This window comes from Sciurus vulgaris (genome assembly GCF_902686455.1).
Source record: "Sciurus vulgaris genome assembly, chromosome: 1".
NCBI classification, from domain to species: Eukaryota; Metazoa; Chordata; class Mammalia; order Rodentia; family Sciuridae; genus Sciurus; species Sciurus vulgaris.
In genome coordinates, this window is record NC_136461.1 from 110,766,084 (window position 1) to 110,787,165 (window position 21,082).

Here is a 21,082-nt window from a genome sequence, read left to right on the forward strand (position 1 = left end):
TTCACACAAACTCTAAAACTGATCTGCACCTTCTCTAGGATCTGATCTACACATTTCAGATGATTCCCCCACCTCAGCCAGCCTCTGTAGCATTTGTGTAGCCCCCTATTGCCACAGACACCTCTGCCCACTCTTCTCTCAATCTAGTCTGTTTACTGCCAAACCACTGCTGTCTGGCCCAGGGTAACCCAGCAGAGGGCGGGCTTGAAAGAAGGAATAGGGAAGGATCCTGGTGTTAGCCACCAAACCAGGAGTTCAGATTTTAGAAGAACTCAGTCTCACCTAGCAGCCTGGTTGGAGAAGGGGCAGGAAGGGGCAGATACTCAGGGAAGTGGCTGCGATACATTCTTTCAGTCCCAGAACAGAACCAAAGACAAGCAGCAAAATCTGGGTATCTCTTTCTCCTTTTCTCAGGAATCAGATTTTTTTTTTTTTTTTTTTGGGGGGGGGGGGTGGGGGAGGAGTACCAGGTACCAGGGATTGAAATCAGGGGCACTTGACCACTGAGTTACATCCCCAGCCCTATTTTGTATTTTATTTAGAGACAGGGTCTCAATGAGCTTCTTAGTGCCTCACTTTTTGCTAAGGCTGGCTTTGAACTCATGATCCTCCTGCCTCAGCTTCCCTAACTACTGGAGTTAAAGGCATGCACCAGCACGCCCAGCAGGAATCAAACTTTTATCCCTCTCTGTACCTGGGACAAAGTGAGACCATATGTATCACACCTAGACACATTGTTTAATACTTTATAGAATATTTTATATTGAACATCTTGAAGAAAATCCAGATCTCTTGACCTCTCTTTAAAACGATTGTGGATTAAGCAGAGCACAGTGGTGCAGGCCTGTAACCTCAGCTACCCAAGATGCTAAAGCAAGAGGATTCCAAGTTCAAGGCCAGTCATGGCCCCTTAGTGAGACCCTGTCCCAAAATAAAAATCAAAAAGGTCTTGCTGGGTGCGGTGGCACATGACTATAATCCCAGTGTCTAGGGTGGGTAAGCAGGAGGAGTGCAAATTCAAAGCCAGCCTCAGCAATTTAGTAAGGCTCTAAGCAACTCAGTGAGATACTGTCTTTAAATGAAAGGTGGCAGGCTAGAGATATGGCTCAGTGGTTGAGCACTCCTATGTTCAATAACCCGTACAAAAAAAAAGGGGGTGTGTAGCTCTGTGGTAGAGTACCCCTGGGTTTAAATCCCCAGTTACTAACACACACACGCCAAACAAAACAATAAACTACTACAAAAATAGTGAACACGCACCATTACAAATTTGTCTAAACCCATAATATGCACAACACCAAGAGTGAATACTAATGTATTACCCTTAATGAACTCTAGGTAATAATGTGTCAATGTAGGTTCATTACTTATAATAAATATGCTACTCTGGTAAGGAATGTTGATAATGGGGGAGTCTATGTACATGTCAGGGAGAGTAGATATAGGAAATCTCTGTACATTCTGCTCAGTTTGGCCAGGAACCTAAAAATGCTCTAAATATAAAGTCTATTTTTTAAAACTTTTTTTAAAGGACAAAGAAATGAACAAGATTTCATCCCCCACTCCTTTAGACAGAAAACAAAAACAGTGATAACCAGCATCATCCTGCCTCCTGCTTTATTTTCCATACAGCTGGTTTCCACCCACACCTCTTGTCTCATCCTTGCTGATTCCAGGATCCACATTTTCAGGTCTGGGGGTCCATGTGTCAGGTGAAGCCCCACCCATACCCCTCCTAATGGCCAAACCCCCCACCCCCACAGCTTGATGGAGCCTCTGTAAACCAAGGACGCTCTTATTCCCTGAAAGAAGAAATTCAAGAATGAAATGCACACACCTCCATATCCTTAGTCTCCTCCTCCCCATGTCAGCATGCTAAAGGGAACCCTTATCTTTCTGGACTGGAGGAGAAGGTCACCTGCATAGTGGTGGGGAGAAGATAAGGGAATGACTTCTCTTTGAATGAATGATATAGACGTGAAGGACAAATTCTGGCATTTGTAGAGTCCTGCCCTAAACTTTACAACACTATCCCACTATCAGTCATCTTTCACTGGCATCTCCACACCCTAGACTTTAGGAGAGTCATTCAAGTTCTTTTTTCCATCTCCATTCCATAAGTGTGCCCCACAGTCTCACTCCATCTGACTCCATCCAGTGATTTCCCATACTGTCTTCTTAAGTGACCTTAACTTAAATGCTCTATGCCTCACAGGACTCCCTAATATCAGTCACCACAAAGGTAAAGGAGACTCACCAATTCCTTTCCATAAACCTCATTTCCCCATTCCTTTTTCCCAAGTTCCATCCCACCTCACCCTCAATCCACAACTCACAACAAAGAAATCCCGTTATCTCTGAGGGCGCATAATAAGGTTGCCTCACTCCTCTTGTATGCTGAGGATTCGAAGTAGGATATTGTACACATCCTGTTCCATGTATCCCTGTAGGTAGCAGGAAAGACATAAATGGAGATGAAGAACAGAAATCAGAGACACAGGTAAACGAGATTCTGTAAAAGGTTCTGTGGAACCTTTGTACAGTGGAATGCCATTTATTATATATCTTCACTTATAACTTTATCTTTTAAAGTATTTAACTTTTCCATGGCTGTCCCCTATCTTCACAGGAAAATACTGATGTCTATTGTCAGGATGGCCGTGAGGGTTACATTTATGAATATGAAGCAAGGCACCTGCTACACAGTTGGTGTTCCATTCTTCATAGTTATTATTCCTAATAAAGGAACAAGCCACCCAGCTTTTCTTCCTTGATTAGGAGTAAGTTGTCTCAGGAGAAAACTGAATAAGGGTATCAGGGACAGGAAAAAGCTTTACAACGGATCAGGGAATTGAAAAGGAGACACAAATACTTCTCTTCCTTTCACATTCATGAACAACCTCTCTTTTCTTTAAAAAAAAATAGTTGCAAATGGACACAATACCTTTATCTTATTTATTTACTTATTTTTATGTGGTTCTGAGGATCAAACCCAGTGCCTCACGTACCAGGCAAGCACTCTACCACTGAGACCCAGACCCAGTCCCATGCACAACCTCTCTTAATCTACCTAATAATATCCGGAGATCTGGCAATGGATCCAGCTCTCTGAGAAATGGCAAGTATGTACAGGAAAGAGACCTCGAATACAACATTCCCTACTAGCTCTGTGTCTGCCTCTCTCAAAACTCTACCATGCTCACCTGAGCAGCATTCAGCAGATGAGTCCTGTAGGTAGAGATGATCTCTTCATGGTTTTTCTGGGAATCCTGGAAGTATCAATGGGAAGTCATGTGCCCACCCTCCCAACACCTACCCAAGCATGAGGAACAATAAAGGAAAATGATCAGCTTTACTAGGTTAGCTCTCTTGGCCCATCACTAGCTTAGCCTGGACCACTGCCTGGCTAGGCCTATGTAACTCTCAGAATGTCTTCCACATATCCATCACTTCCACTGTCCATCCTCTTCACTAACAGTGACCATTTCCCTGAGGGCCAAAAGATACCTGCAACTGCAGGGCAAGGCGAGTATTTTCACCCCGAACTGCAAGAACCTCCTCTGAAAGCTGCTCCAACTTCTTCAATAATTCCTTGATCTGAGACCAAAAGGAAAAAAAGGGAACCAGTGAGGTCCAAGTCATTCTCTCCCCCTACCCCAAATGCCACACCCAGGACAAAGATCAGCTCCTTTTATTGGGTATTTAATATATGCCAGATACCTTTACACATTTTGTCTCATTTAATACCCAACACAACCTTTCTTCTGAGAAGAATAATACTTCAGAGGGAAATATTATTATCTACATTTTGTAGATAAGGAGGCTGAGTTTAGTAATTTGTCAAAATCATACAGCTAATAAGTGATAAAATCACAATTTGAATCAAGATCTCTTTGACTCCATGGTTTATGTTCTTAAATCAGTACTGGATCCTAATCCACTTTTGGCTGTTGACCACTTGAGGGAAATGAAGATGAGTCCTTGTGTCTCATGAGGTAGAGACACAAATGCAGTTAATAGTAACCAGCAGTAATAGGCATGGTATTAATAGGAATAGCAATAACTACTTTTTATGGAGTACTTACCATGTGCCAAAAATTATTCTAAGTATTTTAAGTAAATACTTTATTTAATGTACTCTTCACAATTATGCTATTATAAAACATTTTATAGAGAACACTGGGGCTTAGAGATGTTAAATAACCTGCTCAATATCAGCCAACTATAAGGAAAGTTTTTTGTTTATTTGCAGTTCTGGGGTTGAACTCAGGGCTTTGTTCATAGTAGGGAAGTGCCCTACCACTGAGCTACAATCCCAGCCTGAGTTTTAAAACTGAAATTTGATACAGACAATCTCAGTCCAGAGATTCTTCACTATCACTGAGTAACATCCCCAGTCCTTTTTATTTTTTTATTTTGAGATAGTCTCACTAAGTTGACGATGTTGGCCTGGGAACTTGCAATCCTCCTCCTGACTCAGCCTCCCAATTCTCTGGGTTTGCAGGAATGTGTCACCACAACCGGTTTTGTAAAACCCATTTTGAAGTGGAAGGGAAGAACAGAGCTGGGTCTATTTAACCCATTAGGCCCTGAGTCACCTCAGAACCTCAGGAAAACCACAGCAAACCATTATATCAGAAGGCCTCTTCCCAAGTTAATACACTACATAAATCAAAATTCTAATAAACCATGATACTCCACAGGTGGTCCCTTGAGCACCCTGTTTCTGAACCCTGAGTCCTAAATTTGAGTACCTAAACCCACTTCTGTCTTCTCTATACATATTATATATGTATAGAGAATATATATATTCTCTATACATATGTAATGTGTGTGTGTGTATATATATATATATATATGATATATATATGATATATATATATCCCCTCATCCCCAGGAAAGCACAGTGTGGGCCATGCAAATGAGCAGTGCTTTGTTAGGGCTTTAATCTGACCAAAGGCTTTAATATGGATTCAGATCAGCAAACCCTCCAACTCACAAAAATTTTCCATAATGCCCCCTCGACTGCCCTAGCTACTTACCTTGGCCTCCTTGTCCCGGCAAGCTCCAATGAGATGCTCCATCTTCTCTTTCAGCATCTCAACTGTTTTCTCAAACTGCTCTGAGCGCCCGCGCATCTCACTGGCTTGGCGCTCCTGTTCAGCAGCCCGAGCTGCCAGGTCTTCGCTACGGCGATGTTCCTCCGCTGCTGCCTCCCGCAGCCGACCCATTTCCCGGCAGGCTGTGTTATACTTCTCCAGCACAGCCTTTAGCTCCTGGCCCCAAGCCTGGGCCTGGGCCACCAGCGAACCCCGGGTTTTCTCATGCTGCCGCAGGCTGGCCGCCTCCCGGGCCCTCAGATCAGCTACTTCCTCGGTGGCTTGGTAGAGCAGCTGCTTCAGCTTCCCTATCTCCTGGCTCTTCCCGCTCATCGTGGCCTGAACCGCTCGCAATTCTTCCTCCAATTTCCCCAAATCTTGCTCCAGAGCAACCACTTGCGGGGATACTGGGACCTTTGAGAAGGCGCCCAGCTCCCCACTGGGGGTCAGGGATCCCCTCAGCTGCTGGTTTTCCGCCTCCAGCCGGGTTAGCATGTGCTGGGCCTCACGATGCTTTTCTACCAGGGTGCTGATGCAGACCTGCAGCTCCTCCAGGGGCTCGGAGGCTCTGGTTCGTGCACTTCCTTTGCCCACCAGGTCTGGGGGCAAGCAGTCCCATAGACCTCGGAGACCGCTGTTCTGGGAGGCCAGGTGCTTGCGCAGCTTCTCTGTGGCCTCCTTCTCCATGGCCAGTTCATCCATCAGCAGTCCTACACTCCGCCGCAATTGCTGCAGCTGAACCTGCGCCTCTGGCTTGGGCACAAACTCCCGCTGAAGCCTCTGACTCAAGGACTGCAGCTCTCCCTGCAATCGCTGCCGCTCACGTCCCAGCTCCCCCAACTCCTCCAGCAAATTACTGTTGCTCAGTCTCAGTGCTGACACCTCCTTCTCCAGCTGTGCCTTTGCCAGGCCTCCTCCTGGGGCCTGTTCTCCTCCAGAGTCCCCCAGAGGTTCTCTTCGGGCCCCAGGAGCCCTCTTCTCCTCTTGATGCTCTTTGATGCATCCTGGCTCTGCCTTTGGGACACCCATTCTGTTCTCCTGGGCAGGGACCTCAGGTTTCACCTCTAGTCCTGCCTTTGCTCTATCTAGCCTGACCAGCACCCTCTCCAACCGGGCCTCCATTTTCTCCCAAGCAGCTGCTGCAGCCTCTGCACGGGGAGTCCCCAGGGCTCCCTCTAGAATGGGTCTTGACAAAGCCCCTCGGGCAGCATCCTTTTCTCGCCACACTGCAGCCAGCTCCTCCCTTAGTTGTAGCAAGAGTTGGTTCATGGCTGCTGTACCCACTGGTTCAGCCACTGTGTCTGCTGGGTCAACCCCTGGGGCCTGGGGTCTCTCTTTCTGACCAGCACACAGCTGGTCAGTATGATCAGAGCTACGGATCTGTCCCCCATTGGTGGTTGGTTGCTGTCCTGTGGCTTTCCCAATGGCCTCAGACCTTGGGCTCTGGGCTGACCCCAGTTCTTCTGGTTGAGACCGTCGACGGACTTCATTCTGGATCTTTTCTGGGGCTGACTCCTCAACCCTTTTGGGAGCTAATGGGTTTACTGTGGCTGCTGCCTGCTGCTGCTTTAACTCTTGTATACGCTCAGCCAGCAAGTCCAGGGGACGACCCTGCTCCATGCCATCCCCTCCAGGCCGGAGAGTAGAGCTCTGTCCCCCTGGAACTCCAGGCTCTTGAGAGAGGAGGAACCCTAATTCCTGCACCTGCTCTCTAATCTGGTTCTCCAGGCCCAAGTAGGCTGCTGCTTGAGCCTTACACTCTTCTGTCTTTCGTACCAGCTCCTGCTCCAACTGAGAAACTTTCCTCTGCTCCTCTTCATACTTCCATATCCATTCTTCTAAGCATGGGTCTTCATCCTCCTCCTCTTCTTCCTGTTCCTCCTCAGGCTCTGCTCTCCATGAGCTCTTAGGTGGAGAACCCACCTGGTGCTCAGATAGAGAATCCTATGTCAAAAATAGAATAGTGAAGTGAAGCCAAGCAGCTAACCTAGCCCCAGGAGGGCCTTTCTTCTCTTAGAACATCTTGTCTTGATGCCTCAAGGACACTTAGAGATAGTCCCAGTGGGATAACCTGGGGTGGGTCAGAAGCAAAAGGGGAAGACATTTAGGGTCTTACCTGGGATGCGAGATCTGGGTTTGGAATCATCCCCTGACCTATAAGAAAAGACATGGGGCAAATGAGAAAGAAGATATTTGTAGGCTTGTAACCCATACATTATCTTCAGACTTTCTCAGAAATGAGTGGCCTTGCAGTGTGATAACCCTTATCACATGTTTTCCCAGTCCCAGGAGCCACCTGTTCAATAGGTTCCTAACTATCAGTAGCTTTAGTTTCTGATCCCAGAGATAGAGCCCACTCCTTCATTTTGTTCACTCATTTATTTATTGATCACTGTGCCAGGAACCGTTATAGGCACCAGGACCTCAATGATGAGGAAAATAGAAATAACCTGTCATCTGAGGAATTGACAGTCTAGTAGGAAAGAAGGATATTGATCAGCAAATTATACAAATGGGTGTACAATCTTAACACATAAATGTTAGCTAGAGCTGCCCTCAGCAAGACATAGGTTGCATTAAGGAATTTTGTGACTGTCCTTTTAGGAATTTGGGGTCATCTCATAGTAGCAGCAATAAATAAGTAAACTCTCAGTTAGAGTGGCAATCATTTTTCAGACGGATTACTTCCATGGTAACAAATGAGATACCAAGAAGTTTCTTTAATTCTTTGACTATTGAGCAGAATCTTGAAATTACAAAAGGGCTTTTACCTCCCTGCCGTCGCCGGTTTAGGGCCTGCCGTAGCAGCCTCCACAGAGCCTTGTCCTGTGTGTGCAGAGCATAATGCAAAGCATCATGTCCTATTTTGTCCACTGCCCCTGCATCTGCTCCATGACTCAGGAGCAGTTCCGCCACCTCAGCGCTGCCTTTCTCACAGGCCAGGATCAGAGCAGATCTGTAGGTGAAGATGAATCTAAGCATAGGCTTTCTCTGTGGAATCCAGGAGTCCTGGTTCCAGAAATTCCACTCACAGGGTAAGTGATCAGTCAGTGGGGTAAGAACAAGATACCAGGACTAGCCAACACTAGCCAATGGCAAAGCATTAAATGACATCAGAACTTTTAAAATGTCATTCCTATGAGCTATAGCATCAAAAAGCAAGGGACCAATTCAATGGGCTCCATTTTGAGCTGTTTTGTATAGTATAAAGGTTCTGGATAAAATTTTTATTGGAGGGCTGGAGATGTAACTCAGTTGGTAGAGTGCTTGCCTCACAAGCACAAGGCCCTGGGTTCAATCCCCAGTACTGCAAAAAAAAAAAAAAAAAAAAAAAAAATTTATTGGAAAAAAAGGATCACATTGTTCAGGAGATAGCTTGAAACCCAGTAAATTAAACCAATGACTCCAGAGGAATCCATTCTAGTTCTGGGATCATTTATGCTAGGAAGATGGTCATGGAAGCAGGCAGAGCTCCTCTAAACCATTACTAGGAAAGAAGGAGATTCCCAAGGACAGAGAGTAAACTGCCTGCCCTCTCCTTCCATAGCACAGATAGACAGATAGACAGACACACACACACACATACACACTCACATACACATACACAAACTATGCCCATTGACTCCTTCCCAGATTCATGGTCTAGAAATTGGGGTGAGAAGCTAGGAAAGGCTCACTTGTCATCCTTGTCTGTGACATTAACTCGGGCACCTCTCTGCAGTAGCTGTGAGCAGATGGCTGCGTGACCACCCAGCGATGCGATCATCAGGGGTGTACGTCCATCCTGCACAGATTGTGGGAAGGGGGTTTATTTACGTGGAGCCAGAAAGAGCCATGGACCTGACACAATCCTGCCAATTGCCCTCTCTGCTAACTCTTTCAGGAAAAAGTCCAGATCTCAGGGCTAAATACTTGTTTTCAGAGGGTTAGAAGCCCTCCAGAAGATAAGGCTTAACTGTGAGGAAGAGGAGGAGGAGTGGAAGGAGAAAGAATAGCAGAATAGTACTGTACAATCTGGGTCATGGAATTGAGCCAATCAAACTCAGAAAGAAAAGCAGTTGCCCATGTAAGACATTACCCATCTGCCTGTCTGATACTCACGTTATCTAACACATCCAGGAAGGCTTCATGGTCACACAGCAGGAGCACACTTGAGGCACAGCCAGAGGAGGCTGGGGAAGATTGAGGGATGATTGGGTTAAAGTGAAATATGAAGGACATCTACTCAGAACATGACCTTACTTCCCCTCAGACCATTTCAACAGTTGGCTCTGGCTGCCCTTCCCACCAAATGTTATCCTCTCCTCCCCTTTCCCGCCCTATAGTTCTGCAGCCCTGTTCCCACCAGTCCCCCAGCACACACCTGCCCAGTGTAATGGACTACGGTTTTCTGCATCCACAGCATCTTCATTAGCACCATGCTGCAAATAGCCACAAAGGGAAGCAGCATGGAGCTTGGTGTTAACATCCTCATCCCACACCCTCTGTTGGGCCACCAACGTCTATCTTAATACGGGGAAGCCAACTATTAGTCAAGCCCAGTGTATTCTTTTTGTTTGTTTTTGGAACCATGAATTGAACCTAGGGGCACTTAACAACTAAGCCTCATCCTCAGCCCTTTTTCTTTTTTATTTTGAGATGGGGTCTCTATAAGTTGCTGAAGCTGGCTTTGAACTTGGGTTTCTTCTGCCTTAGCCTCCCAAGTCACTGGTATTACATAAATGCTCGGCAAATCTGTTCCTTGTATGTGTGTGTGTGTGTGGGGGGGGGCACTGGGAATCAAACTCAGAAGTGCTCTACCATTGAGCTATACACCCCTAGTCATTTATTTATATATTTGTTTATTTTGGCAGTACTGGGGATTTAACCCAAGGGTGCTCTACCACTTAGCTACACAGCCCCTATCCCTTTTTATTTTATTTTGAGACATGGTCTCACTAAGTTGCAGAGGCTGGCCTCAAACTTGCAATCCTCCTGTCTCAGCCTCCTGAGGTGATGATACTACAGGTGAGTATCACCATGCCTGGCAAGCCTGTATTACTTGCAGATGGTAGACAGTCTTGGATTTTAACTCTGATTCCTAAACATAAGAGCCTAAGAAAAATTAGATGCTAGGTAATAGACATGCTAGAGAAAAGGATGCCCAAATTCATGACTGGTACTTAAGGATCATAATTGTGAGATTTGGAGCAAATTAAGAACAGAAGCAGAGCAGCCATATGCTCAATGGTTGAAGTAACTGTGCCTTTTATATTTTGGAGACTCATTTATAAATTGTCCACATGTCATTTCACATGTGTATTTCTCTTTATACAACTTGATTATAAACTCCTCAAACACAGACAGTAGGACTTTGGTTTAATTTGAACACCACTGCCCTCCTTTCACTTGCCTGCCATTGTAGCAGTTAGTTTCTGCGTGGCTCTGTTGATGGCAGAGCTCAGTTGCCCCATCAACTCTGCTTTGTGACCTGCCCTCAAGGGCAGTATCAAGCATGGCAACTATACATAGTAAAATAAGTGTTAAATAAAAGTTTTTCTTACTGGGGATGAGGGAGGTCCATTTGGCTAACTATTGCTTGTAACTACAAAACAAAGTTAGGAGGCTCTGGGTCCATTTCTTCCCTTCACAGGAGTAGTATTAAGAGATTGCTCTTACCTGAAGCAGGACCTTGACACACTGTGGCTGGCAAGAGATGGTGGCCAAATGCAGGGCGGTGCTTCCTGGAAAGAGAAAGAGGGAGAAAAGAAGGGTGGGTGGCCCCATGCATGCAGATGACTCATAGGGAGGGAAGGTAAGAGACGCACAGATAATCAGAGGGAGATTAGAGAGAGAAGCTTTCAGCCACATGGGGCCAGAAATTCCTGTTCCCCAAGCATTCGGTACCTATGATGAAGGTGAGAGTGGGGGTGAGGTGTGCCCAGCTTGCAGGGATGGAAATGCCGAGAGGGATACTGGCTAGGGCTTACTGAGGAAAGAAGCAAGAGTCTACAGTTAGAACCTCCAGCAGGGACCAACAATGGCCCCCACTTCTGCTATAAAGGGACGAGCAAACAGTTATAGGTCAAGTGCTCAGTATAACTCACCATCCTCATTCTTGCTGTTAATGTCAGCCCCATTTGCAAGAAGTATAGTCAAACACTCTGTCAGGCCTTTGGAGGCTGCCAGATGAAACCTGTCAGAATCAAAGCCGAAAGGCACAAGGATGAAGGGACCATGGAATGAAAAGAGGGAGAATCTTAATAAACACTGCTTGCTATACTTCCTACCCCAAAGTTAATTCCAAAAGCAGAGAGGGAAACTCCCCAGACTGACTTCTTGAGAAAGAGAAGACCACATGGTCTTAGTCGTAAAATCAGGGGAAGCTATAGGCAAAGATAGAACTAAGAACTATAGGTCTCAAGGAATCTCAAACTATTGCAGGGGTATCCAGGGGACACATAATTGCCTACCTCTCTGAGCACAGAACCCTTAGTGGAAATCAAAGTGTCACAGAAAGAATCTGCCAGAGCAGAGCAGAAGGCTGGGCATTTGAAGCCGATTTGGGCAGCGATAAGGGATAATATTTCCCTTATTCTAATCACTCCCTCTGCTCCTGTGACTCCCATGGCTACACTTCATTCTTAGTTTCCCAAGCATACACACCCTCCTACTTGTGCAATGAAGAAACTACCTATTTAGCATATTAGTTTTCTGTTTGTTTAATGAACTTTTCAAGTCAGTGTTGTCAGTGTGGGTTGTGAGGTGGATGGAGCTCAGGAGTAATATCTTCTTCCCTCTCTTTGTGCTGCATTTGGTACCAAAGGTTTATTGACATGCTTACTAATTATAACAACAAAAAGGACTCTAAAATTGTGAGCAGTCCCTGGTCCTACATTATACTAGAGTTTGGTGCTTCCAAAAGGAACCATATACTAGGGGTGAGATCAAGAGGACTGACTTACGGGGACTGGCCGTTTGAATCTAGCTTGGTGGGTCGGGCAGACTTCCTGGAGGCCAGGGCAGCCACGCGTCCCACATCCCCCCTCTGTACAGCTTCCAGCAGCTTCTGATCACGACGGTTCCATCTCTCCACCTGGTCCAAAGCCACAAATTGTGTGAACATAGGGAAGGGGGATAGTGTGGAAAAAGAAAAGAGGGAGATAGTTCAATGCCAAGCAAGACAATAGAAGAATCTTCATGGTCCTTTCACTGTTTAATAAGTCATTGAGTTTTGACCATTTGGTTCTTACGTGGACCATCTAAATTCTAACCAACTCATATGCTACCAATAAGTATTGGTGGTAACTACCAGCCCTGAACCTCAAGGTGCTTGGACCACTGAATTAAAATTTGTGAGTGCTGAACATATAGTATTTTAAGTGTCTTTTTAGTTTTGTTTCCCCCAATTTTGTTTTTTTCTTGCTGTACTTAGGATTGAACCCAGGAATGCTGTACCATGAAACTACATCCCCAATCCTTTTTATTTTTTGTTTTGAGACAGGGTCTTGCTAAGTTGCTTAGGCTAGCTTTGAACTTGCAATTCACCTGCCTTAGCCTCCAGAGTAGCTGGGATTACAGGTGTGCACCCCCACACCTGGCATCCCCAAAAGTCACTATGATTACTGCTAGGTGCTCAGCCTCAGAGCAATGCTAGCAATGACTCCTTCCCCTTTTGGTCTCTAGGTCTTGGTGAAGAAAACTACATCCATCTGATCACTTCTGATTGGGCTCACATTGCCTCTCACCTCCTCCTAATATTCTGCATTTTGTCCTTAGTTGCTTGAGAAGTAAATCAAGGCACCTAGCATCAGGTCACAGGTAGGAGTCCAAAAAACTAACAATACTATCTCTACCCATTGGCTTTGAGCCTCAAAATTGGGAGGGAAATCAGAGTTTCTATTTTCCTATCATAACTATTTATGCCCTTTGGCTAGTCTCTTCCCCTTCCATATTAATAACCAAAAGTCAAAGACAGGTCCCTAGCTATATTTGAAAAGAGAGCAAGAGGGAGAGGAAGAAGATTCCCTTCCTCCTCCCTCTGATCCCTCCTAGTTTCCCTGGCAGGGAGCAGCTGTCCCAGACAACAGCCACACCTGGGCATGCATTGTATCATTCCAGCTTGAGTTTTGTGGGTGGAGAAGTAATTACAATAATTGAAGTATTACAGGGAGTAAAAGAGAAAGCCCTGCTTTTACACAAGACTAAAAGCACAGAAAAGCCTAGTTTGGTCTAGAAAGGGGAAAGGAAAGGAAAAAGGAATGAATGCAAAAATCTCTGGTATGATGTAAAGGGTCCCAAATGAATATCTTGTCAACTAGACTGTTTGGGACCTGGTTCAGCTACATTCTCAGCTATGTTACCTAGAGCAAAGCCATTAAACACCTCTAACCTGTTTCCTCATCTATAAAATGTAGAAAATAATAACTGCCTCATCATGTTGTGAGTATCAAATAAGGTAAAGTATATAAAAATCTCTTTGTAAACTGTAAAGAAACATATAAATGGATGGCATCCTTAAAATAAAACAGGAAGTAGTGAGAAATTGGTGGTACCATATTGTATTTTATGAGGTATAATTTCTACAAGAAAGAGGTTACAGGAGGACGTAAAGAAAAATAAGGTCTGTGGAAGCCCAATAACTTGTTTTCAAATATTGTTTATATAGCCAGGGCAAACTGTTAATCACCAACAGGAAAGATTTATATGTCCAAACCATAAAATTATTTAGGGTAGATGGATTCAGAGGTCATACTCCTGTACAACACTTGTAACTCCTCATGGTCCTTTCAAGTGATATTTTAATTTCCAGGGATATCTCAATGTTCCTGGAAAATAGGCTGATATTTGTTTTTATTTTATCTCTTTGACAGAAGAAGAATCAAAAGCATAATGAGGTCAGATAAATTTCCAAGATCACATAAGAGAGGGCTAAAATTGGGATTAGAACCCAGGCCACCTAATGCCCAATCCTAATTCTCACCATGAGACCACATAACTAAAGAGCTATGGGAAAAGATTTACTTATTTCCAGAAAAGTTGTCTCAGACTGCCTCCAAGGCAAAGCCACCCACCCTCAGATGCTATTTCTTGTATGGTAAAGAGTCTCCAAACAGGTTAATTCTCCAAAGACAAAATAAGCAGAATGACTCTTCCACATACTAACAGACTCTCATGTCAGAACACATTTTCCAATACCCCTTGGGGACCAGGACACCCCTGGAAAACAGAGAACTGGATCCACGTGTCCACCACAGAGCACTGCCATCAGTTGACCTCAACCTGAAGTTCTCTGTTTAAAATCTTGATTCTAACACTTTCTTTGAGAATGTTAGGCACATAAAAACTTCTTTGAACCTCAGTTTCCTGATGATATAACAACATATAAAGCATCTTTCTAGATATGTTGGCACACACCTGTAATCCCAGTTACTCCTGAGGCAAAAGGATCACAGGTTCAAGGCCAGCCTGGGCAACTTAGTGAGGTCCTGTTTCAAAAATTATATAAAAAAAAAATTGAGGGTGGTCTACTGGGCATTGAACACAGTGATGTTTTACTACCTTTTTAAAAAATATTTCTTTAGATGTTGATAGACCTTTATTTTATTCATTTATTTATATATAGTGCTGAGAATCGAACCCAGTGCCTCACACATGCTAGGCAAGCGCTCTACCACTGAGCCAAAACCCCACCCCTTTACTATCTTTTTTTATTTCAAGACAGGATCTCACTAAATTGCTTAGAGCCTTGCTAAATGGCTGAGGCTGAACCCAAACTTGAGATCCTCCTGCTTCAGCCTCCAGAGTCACTGATATTATAAGTGTGTGCCAGCTCACAATAAAAAAAAAAATTTTAAAGGACTGAGGATGTAACTAAATGATAGAGTGTCCCTTGATTCAGTCCCCAGTACTGCCAAACAAACAAAACACATAAAGCATCCATCTCTGTGTCTGCCACATAGTAAGATGACAATAAAAGTTAATTCCAATCCTCATCCTTCCTGGCTTTGCTGGACATAGAAGAATTCTCCAGCAAGGGGAGTGGAAGAAGGCATCTTGCTCACATCATCCAAAGAACAGCCAGACTGTATAGATGGTAAAGGTGTTTTTTGTTCGTTGGTTGGTTGGTTGGTTGGTTCGTTGGTTAGTTGGTTGGTTGGTTTTTGTTTTGTTTGTTTTGGTCTTGGTTTTAATTTTTAAAAAATTTTTGAGATAGGGATTCCAGGCTGGCCTTGAACTTGGAATCCCTGCCTCAGCCTTCCAAGTTGCTGGAATTACAGGCATGTGCCACTGTCCCTCATGGTGAAGGTGGTAAAGGTGCATTTTCAGCAAGGGAGAAACTTTCTTTCCAGTTAATTCTAAATACACTCAATGGCCTTTTTTTTTTCTGGCAGTGCTGGGATTGCCTCACATATGCTAGCAAGCACTCTACCATTGAACCACATCCCTAGTCCCAATTTACTTTCTATAATTTCATTATACTAAGAAGAGTCTAAAATGGGTGGAAATTCGTCATGTCCAAACCTCTGCAAAGCTGGCATAAAAAAGGACAAAATAGGATGAGTCCATTGCTCACCTTACCACCTTAGAAAGGAGACACTGGATTACCATCAACCCTAGGGGAGCAATCACCAAATTAACCAGTAGACTCAATAACAAGAAAAAGCTTTGTTATTTCTGTATCTGAGATTAGGGGAACTTTTGTAGGAGTAATTGTACCCTCTTCTATCTCTGGCTGTGAACCTATAAGCACCCTATCAAGATGGAAGTACACCGATAGGTACTATAAGAGAAAGAGAGAAAGTGGTTACTGCTGTAGAACAGGTGAATAGAAATGGAAAGACTGCCCTTGAAGAATCAGGACCTGCCTCTCAATATTTAAATGCAACAGAAATTCCTCTACACTGATCCAGGACCAACAGTTTAAAGCTATTATCTGTTCCACTTTTTTGGTCTGCGTCCTACCTAGCCAGAATAAGCTCAAATGTAAAATACCCTCAAAGATACCCTCTACTTGACTAAAATAAAATGAGATTATAGGAGATGGATTTTTGTTTATTTGTTTTGCTTCCTATATAGGGGATAATATAGATTAATTTTAAAATGACAACTGATTTTTCAGTACTTACCTCAGACTAAGAACACAGAGCTCTGCCCCTGGACTCAGGGGTATGAATGGGGATAAGGAGGGGCAGTCTTCAGGCATGACTTGGAAACCAGGCTTTTGGAATGACCAGGAAGGTTGTCACATTATTTCTCTGACAAAAAATTCTGGCATGGCTAGCCACCCAGAGGAATGGAGGAAATTATGGGAAGTATGTGGAAACTTCATGAGGAAATAACTTTCAGCTGAAACCGACATATTTTCAAAGCTTCCTGCAATCCCAGTCTGACTAAGGAAAAAGTTTCCTTTCCAGCTAACTAGTTCTAAATTCACCCAATTTAATTCCTATAATCTCATTGTACCAAGGTCTTTTTATACGAAGAAGAGTTTAGAATGGGTTAGACATTCCTTTCAGCCAAACTTCTGGAGAACTAGAGTCAAGAAGGACAGAGGAATGGTTCTAAATCCCAAGTTCCGGCCCGTTGCTCATTCGAGCACCTTGGAAAGGAAAGAGTATCCAAGGATTGAAGAATCAGGAAAAATGATATATTTCCCCATTCCTAAAGAGACAACAGAATTCACAAACCTGAAAGGGAAGGGCAATGTTGAGGACTTTTGGTATCTAGGGAAGAGTCTATATGAATAAAAGTCATTGTGAGTTAAGAAGAGCTTGGATAACCTCAGTTTCTGGTGCCTATAATAGAAACTTTTTTTTTTTGAAGATTGAACCCAGAGTCTCTCAAAGCACTCTACCACTAAGCTACATCTGCCTTTTGACTGGTTTATCAGTGTGTTGAAACTAAGTGGAGAAGCAAATACAATGGGACAAGGACAGGCCTCAACAAAGTTCCTACTTTTGCCTCATAACTACCTTCCAGAATTCTGTGACCTGCTCATGCAGAAAGAGTGAGATAACTGAGCATTTCTCATATTCGCTTATAAATGACACCACTAAATCAAGTTAACTAAGCAATATTCCTCCAAGTAGCTGGCTAATTCACTTCTAAGTGATCTATAACCTCAAGCTCCACAAGAAATTCCTTCCCCAGACAGGGGGTCTTTCTGTAAGAGATCATTAGAGATCTCTTCTGAGCCCCCACCTTCTGCAGTCTTCTTCCTTTTGTTTTGTTCTGGGGGGGGGGGGACAGAGAATAGGATGGCTTCTGATGGAAATTCTCATGATGATCCACCCTAACCTCCTCTTCTTTCACCATCACTTTTCTCAAATTCAATCAAAGGAAACAGAGAATACAAGACCTAAACAACTGGGTGAGGGTTCAGAATAAAGGAAGGGTCTAGGGATAACTAGGAAGAAAGCTTTCAATTGACCCCAAGAGCTTGTCTCATGACCAGACACTGCAATGAACTGGCCAGGGTGGATTCTGCAGGCAACTCACCCAGTCCCTTGGGGAACAGCCAGGCAACTGTGCGTCCTCTGGCAGTGCCTGTCAGGCTGGCTAGACTGCAAGATTAACCCACAAGTGAGCGGGCAGAAGGAGGTCCAGGCAAAAGAAGGAAAAGTGGGATTGGGCGACTATAGGGCAAAATGGGACAAAAAGGGGAGAACAGAGGCAGTTGTTGTGAGAGCATCAATTTGAAAGAGGTTTGGAGTGATGTTTGAAGTTCAGTAGGACTAGTAAGAAAATGGCATTGGAAGTGGCAGGGGGTGGAATGGAGGCAAGGACAGAGGAGACTGTAAAGAAAGGTTCAGGAATAGCAACTTTGTTGGGTACTTGTTGGAACGACAGAAAACACTAAAGATGGGTCACCTGGCAGGGCAAGAGTTGAAGACAGGGAAGGGATGGAAATGAAGTTCTGGAACAGGAATTGGGGTGGTTGAAGTCAAGGGCTAGGTAGGGACTGGATCAGATGCTTGTGGGTGATTTGATACCGAGAGACAGAGCAGAAGTAGAAAATAGGGACTTGGGAAGGGGACAGGGCTGCAAAAGTTGGTGGTGTAAATGCTAGCAGGACAAGAAAGGGGCTAAGGAAAAGGACCTAAGGTACATCAGAGGTTAGGAAGGCAAGCCAGAGGCTGTGGGACAGGTTATGAATGACACCCACTAAGTTAAGTTAGCAGGGTTGTTGGGCTGCATTGCGGGATCAGGGTCGCTGGAAAGATAGGTGAAGAGATGAGACGATGGTGCATGGAGATGGGACTCAAGACTACTATCAACACAGGGCTTGGACCCCAGTCCCATTCTCCCACACGTTTTTGGCACCTACCGCTACTTGTGAACTGGAGCAGGAGAAGATGCGCTTCATGGCCGGGGCCAGGGCCACAGGGGGGACGGGGACGCGTGGAGAGCCGGGCCACAGGTTCCCAAACCCACCGGACTCGGCTGCGGCTGTTCGAGAGACAGCTGTCAAAAAGCAAAGTGGGCCCCGCCTCAGGCCCCGCCTCAGATCCCACCCCGCTCAATCAGAGGCGAGAAATCGAAGGCTGGGTTTAAAACCCCGCCCCGGTCCTACCCCACCCTGCCCCTGCGGAGGAAAAAAGCCCGCAGTCTTCAGCTGCGACATGGGCTTGGTCTCAAGCCTCACCCTCTCAGTCTGAACCCGCCCAACTCCCCCGCTCCGACCTGCTCCATCAGAGAAGGAACCTCGCGGACAACGGCTGAAAAGTCTCCTCTGGCCCCGCCCCACCCTGTTCCGGGAGGTGGCTCCGCCCCAAACCCCGCCTCGACCCCGCCCCGAATACCAGCTCTACTGCAGCAGGCAGACGAGTCCCAAATTTCCTGGGTGGGCTTCGTTCTTACCTACTGTCTTCTTTACCACTAATGACGACGCTTTATTATATTCAAAGACCTTTGGTCAGTTATTCTGCTTAGTCTCCCGCCCTTCTCCCAGCCCTTCCAAAACCAAAGCACAAAAGAGGATTTAAAGAGAGTAGGTTGAAACAAGAGGAGATCGTAGTAATAAGCAGAGGACTGAGCACGGATAATGTGGGCCACCGCACCTGGGGGACAAAACCTGAGGGAAAGGGGAACACTCTCAATTTCAGAATCAGAAAAGCATTCTCTTTCTGGAACAAACTATCTTCCCTATTCGCACTAGCCTTAAATTCAGATGAATCAGAAAAGCATTCTCTTTCTGGAACAAACTATCTTCCCTATTCGCACTAGCCTTAAATTCAGATTTCTGTAGCTTTTTTTAGATTCCTTCCCTTTTTTAGGGTGCTGGGGATTGAACCCAGGGCCTTGGTGCTGGTGAGGCAAGCACCCTATCAACTGAGCTATCTCCCTAGCCCAGGTTTTTGTAATCCTTGCTTGAATAATCAATCGGTTGCAGCCACATGGTCTTCCCAGCCCCCCTATCTCCTCCCTGTGGCTCTAGCAAGCCCACTAAAATGCATATGAAAACCTAAAGAACAACTGGGGACGTAACGCAGTGGTGGAGGCTTGCCAGAGACCCTGAGTTTGATCCCTACCACAGCACCAAAGGAAATTTGTGTGTTTGTGTGTGTGTGCGCGCGCGCGCTCGTGCTCGGTACTTGGTATTGAACCCAGGGGCCCTCTACCACTAAGCCACATTTCTCGCCATTTCTTTCTCTTTTTCTTTCTTTCTTTTCTTTTCTTTTCTTTTTTTTTTTTCTAATTTTGAGACAGAGTCTGTTGCCAAGGCTGTCCTTAAACTTGTGATCTTCCTGCCTCAGTCTTCGGTATTACTGAGATTACAGATATGTGCCATCAGACTCTCAGAGAAAAATTCTTACTGTGGTTTGCAAAGCTTTTCAAAAGCAGGACTCTCTCTTCATCCTCTGTCTCTTCTCTCATTACTTTTACAAAAGAGTTCAAACTCAAACTGCTTTAACCTACTACAATTCACTTTGCAGCTAGTAGTTGATCCTCCCAGAAATCCCCTCTTTGATTTAGTGAGGCCCCAGGTAAAGTTTCTGTTTTTGTTTTTTTTCTGTAAAGTTTTCCCTTAAAATCCTGCTACATTGTCCAACAAAGTATGCCTCTTGTGTGTTACATACTCCTAGTACTTACTGGCATATTATATTAAAAGTGTTCTATTAATCATAAAGAATAAAGAATTGAGGATAAAGGATTAGATGAACCAGTTCTCAAAAAAAATCTACTTTCCTTTGGAGGTGGGTAAAGAGGTAAGGGAAATATGTCAACATGAGTATGACCTCAATTCTAGTCCCAGACTCCATGAAGGTTGATCAAGTTATATAAGTGCCTGGAAGTTCACCATGGACTCTATGTCACAAAATAACCCACCAGCACAGATGATGTCCTTCCCTAACGGGCCAGTTAGGTCACCAATGATCTTCATAAGGCCATTAAGTGCACATGTTCCTTGGGATACTAAAACTCTGGGTGTCTCAAGAGGAGCCTAGAAAACACCTAGCTATCTAAAGAAATAAAATAGATTTGATTTCTCTTTTGGTCCTGGGCATAGAACTCAGGGGCAATTAACCACTGAACCACATTGCCAGCCCTTTTTTATATTTATTTAGAGACAGGGTTTCACTGAATTGCTTAGGGCCTTGCTAAATTGCTGAGACTGGCTTTGAACTTGCAATCCTCCTGCTTCAGCCTCCCAAATTGCTGGCATTACAGGCATATGCAACCACACCTGACATAGATTTGATTTCTACTGTTAGTATCTTAGGTTAATCAGTCAGTTATCACCTTTGAGGGTTCAAGAACATATTTGAAAGGGGATGAGGCATAGAATAAGATTTAGTGGAAGAAGACAACAGCACATAGAAGAAACAAATCTTCAAGATCTGGGAGATAATCACCAGAACAGGAATACCACTTGGTGCTTCAATATACCTTCTCACTAAAACCTTGTAACACATGGTAAAGTAGATTATTTTATAATGAAACTTTTTTTTTTTTTTTTTAGTACTGGGGATTGAACCCACAGGTGTCTTACCACTGAG

The 21,082-nt window shown here is 44.5% G+C and overlaps 1 protein-coding gene across 2 annotated transcripts; it reads right to left on the minus strand.

The window, feature by feature from the left end:
* Positions 1–1,772: 1,772 nt before the first annotated feature.
* ANKRD35 (ankyrin repeat domain 35) lies at positions 1,773–18,784 on the minus strand. Of its 2 annotated transcripts, none has more exons than XM_079140211.1 (15): positions 18,765–18,784; positions 18,409–18,545; positions 12,044–12,174; positions 11,186–11,274; positions 10,758–10,822; positions 9,463–9,520; positions 9,201–9,271; positions 8,777–8,883; positions 7,871–8,055; positions 7,216–7,253; positions 5,043–7,043; positions 3,508–3,597; positions 3,204–3,269; positions 2,337–2,444; positions 1,773–1,802 (listed from the first exon to the last, which is right to left on the minus strand). In XM_079140211.1, exons 2-14 carry the CDS (start codon positions 18,445–18,447, stop codon positions 2,382–2,384), a joined length of 3,003 nt encoding a protein of 1,000 aa, XP_078996337.1. In that variant the 5' UTR covers positions 18,448–18,545; positions 18,765–18,784; the 3' UTR covers positions 1,773–1,802; positions 2,337–2,381. The 2 variants fall into 2 exon arrangements, with proteins under 2 accessions (XP_078996337.1, XP_078996338.1); XM_079140212.1 differs by lacking the exon at positions 18,765–18,784 and adding an exon at positions 18,727–18,743.
* Positions 18,785–21,082: the final 2,298 nt, after the last annotated feature.

Coding starts and splice junctions, on each gene's coding strand:
- ANKRD35 (XM_079140211.1), bottom strand. CDS start 18,447: ATGAAGCGCATCTTCTCCTGCTCCAGTTCACAAGTAGCG. Junction 7,254..7,870: donor AAACCGGCGACGGCAGGGAG/GTAAAAGCCCTT, acceptor CTTTTCTTATAG/GTCAGGGGATGATTCCAAAC. Junction 7,044..7,215: donor ACCCAGATCTCGCATCCCAG/GTAAGACCCTAA, acceptor TTTTTGACATAG/GATTCTCTATCTGAGCACCA.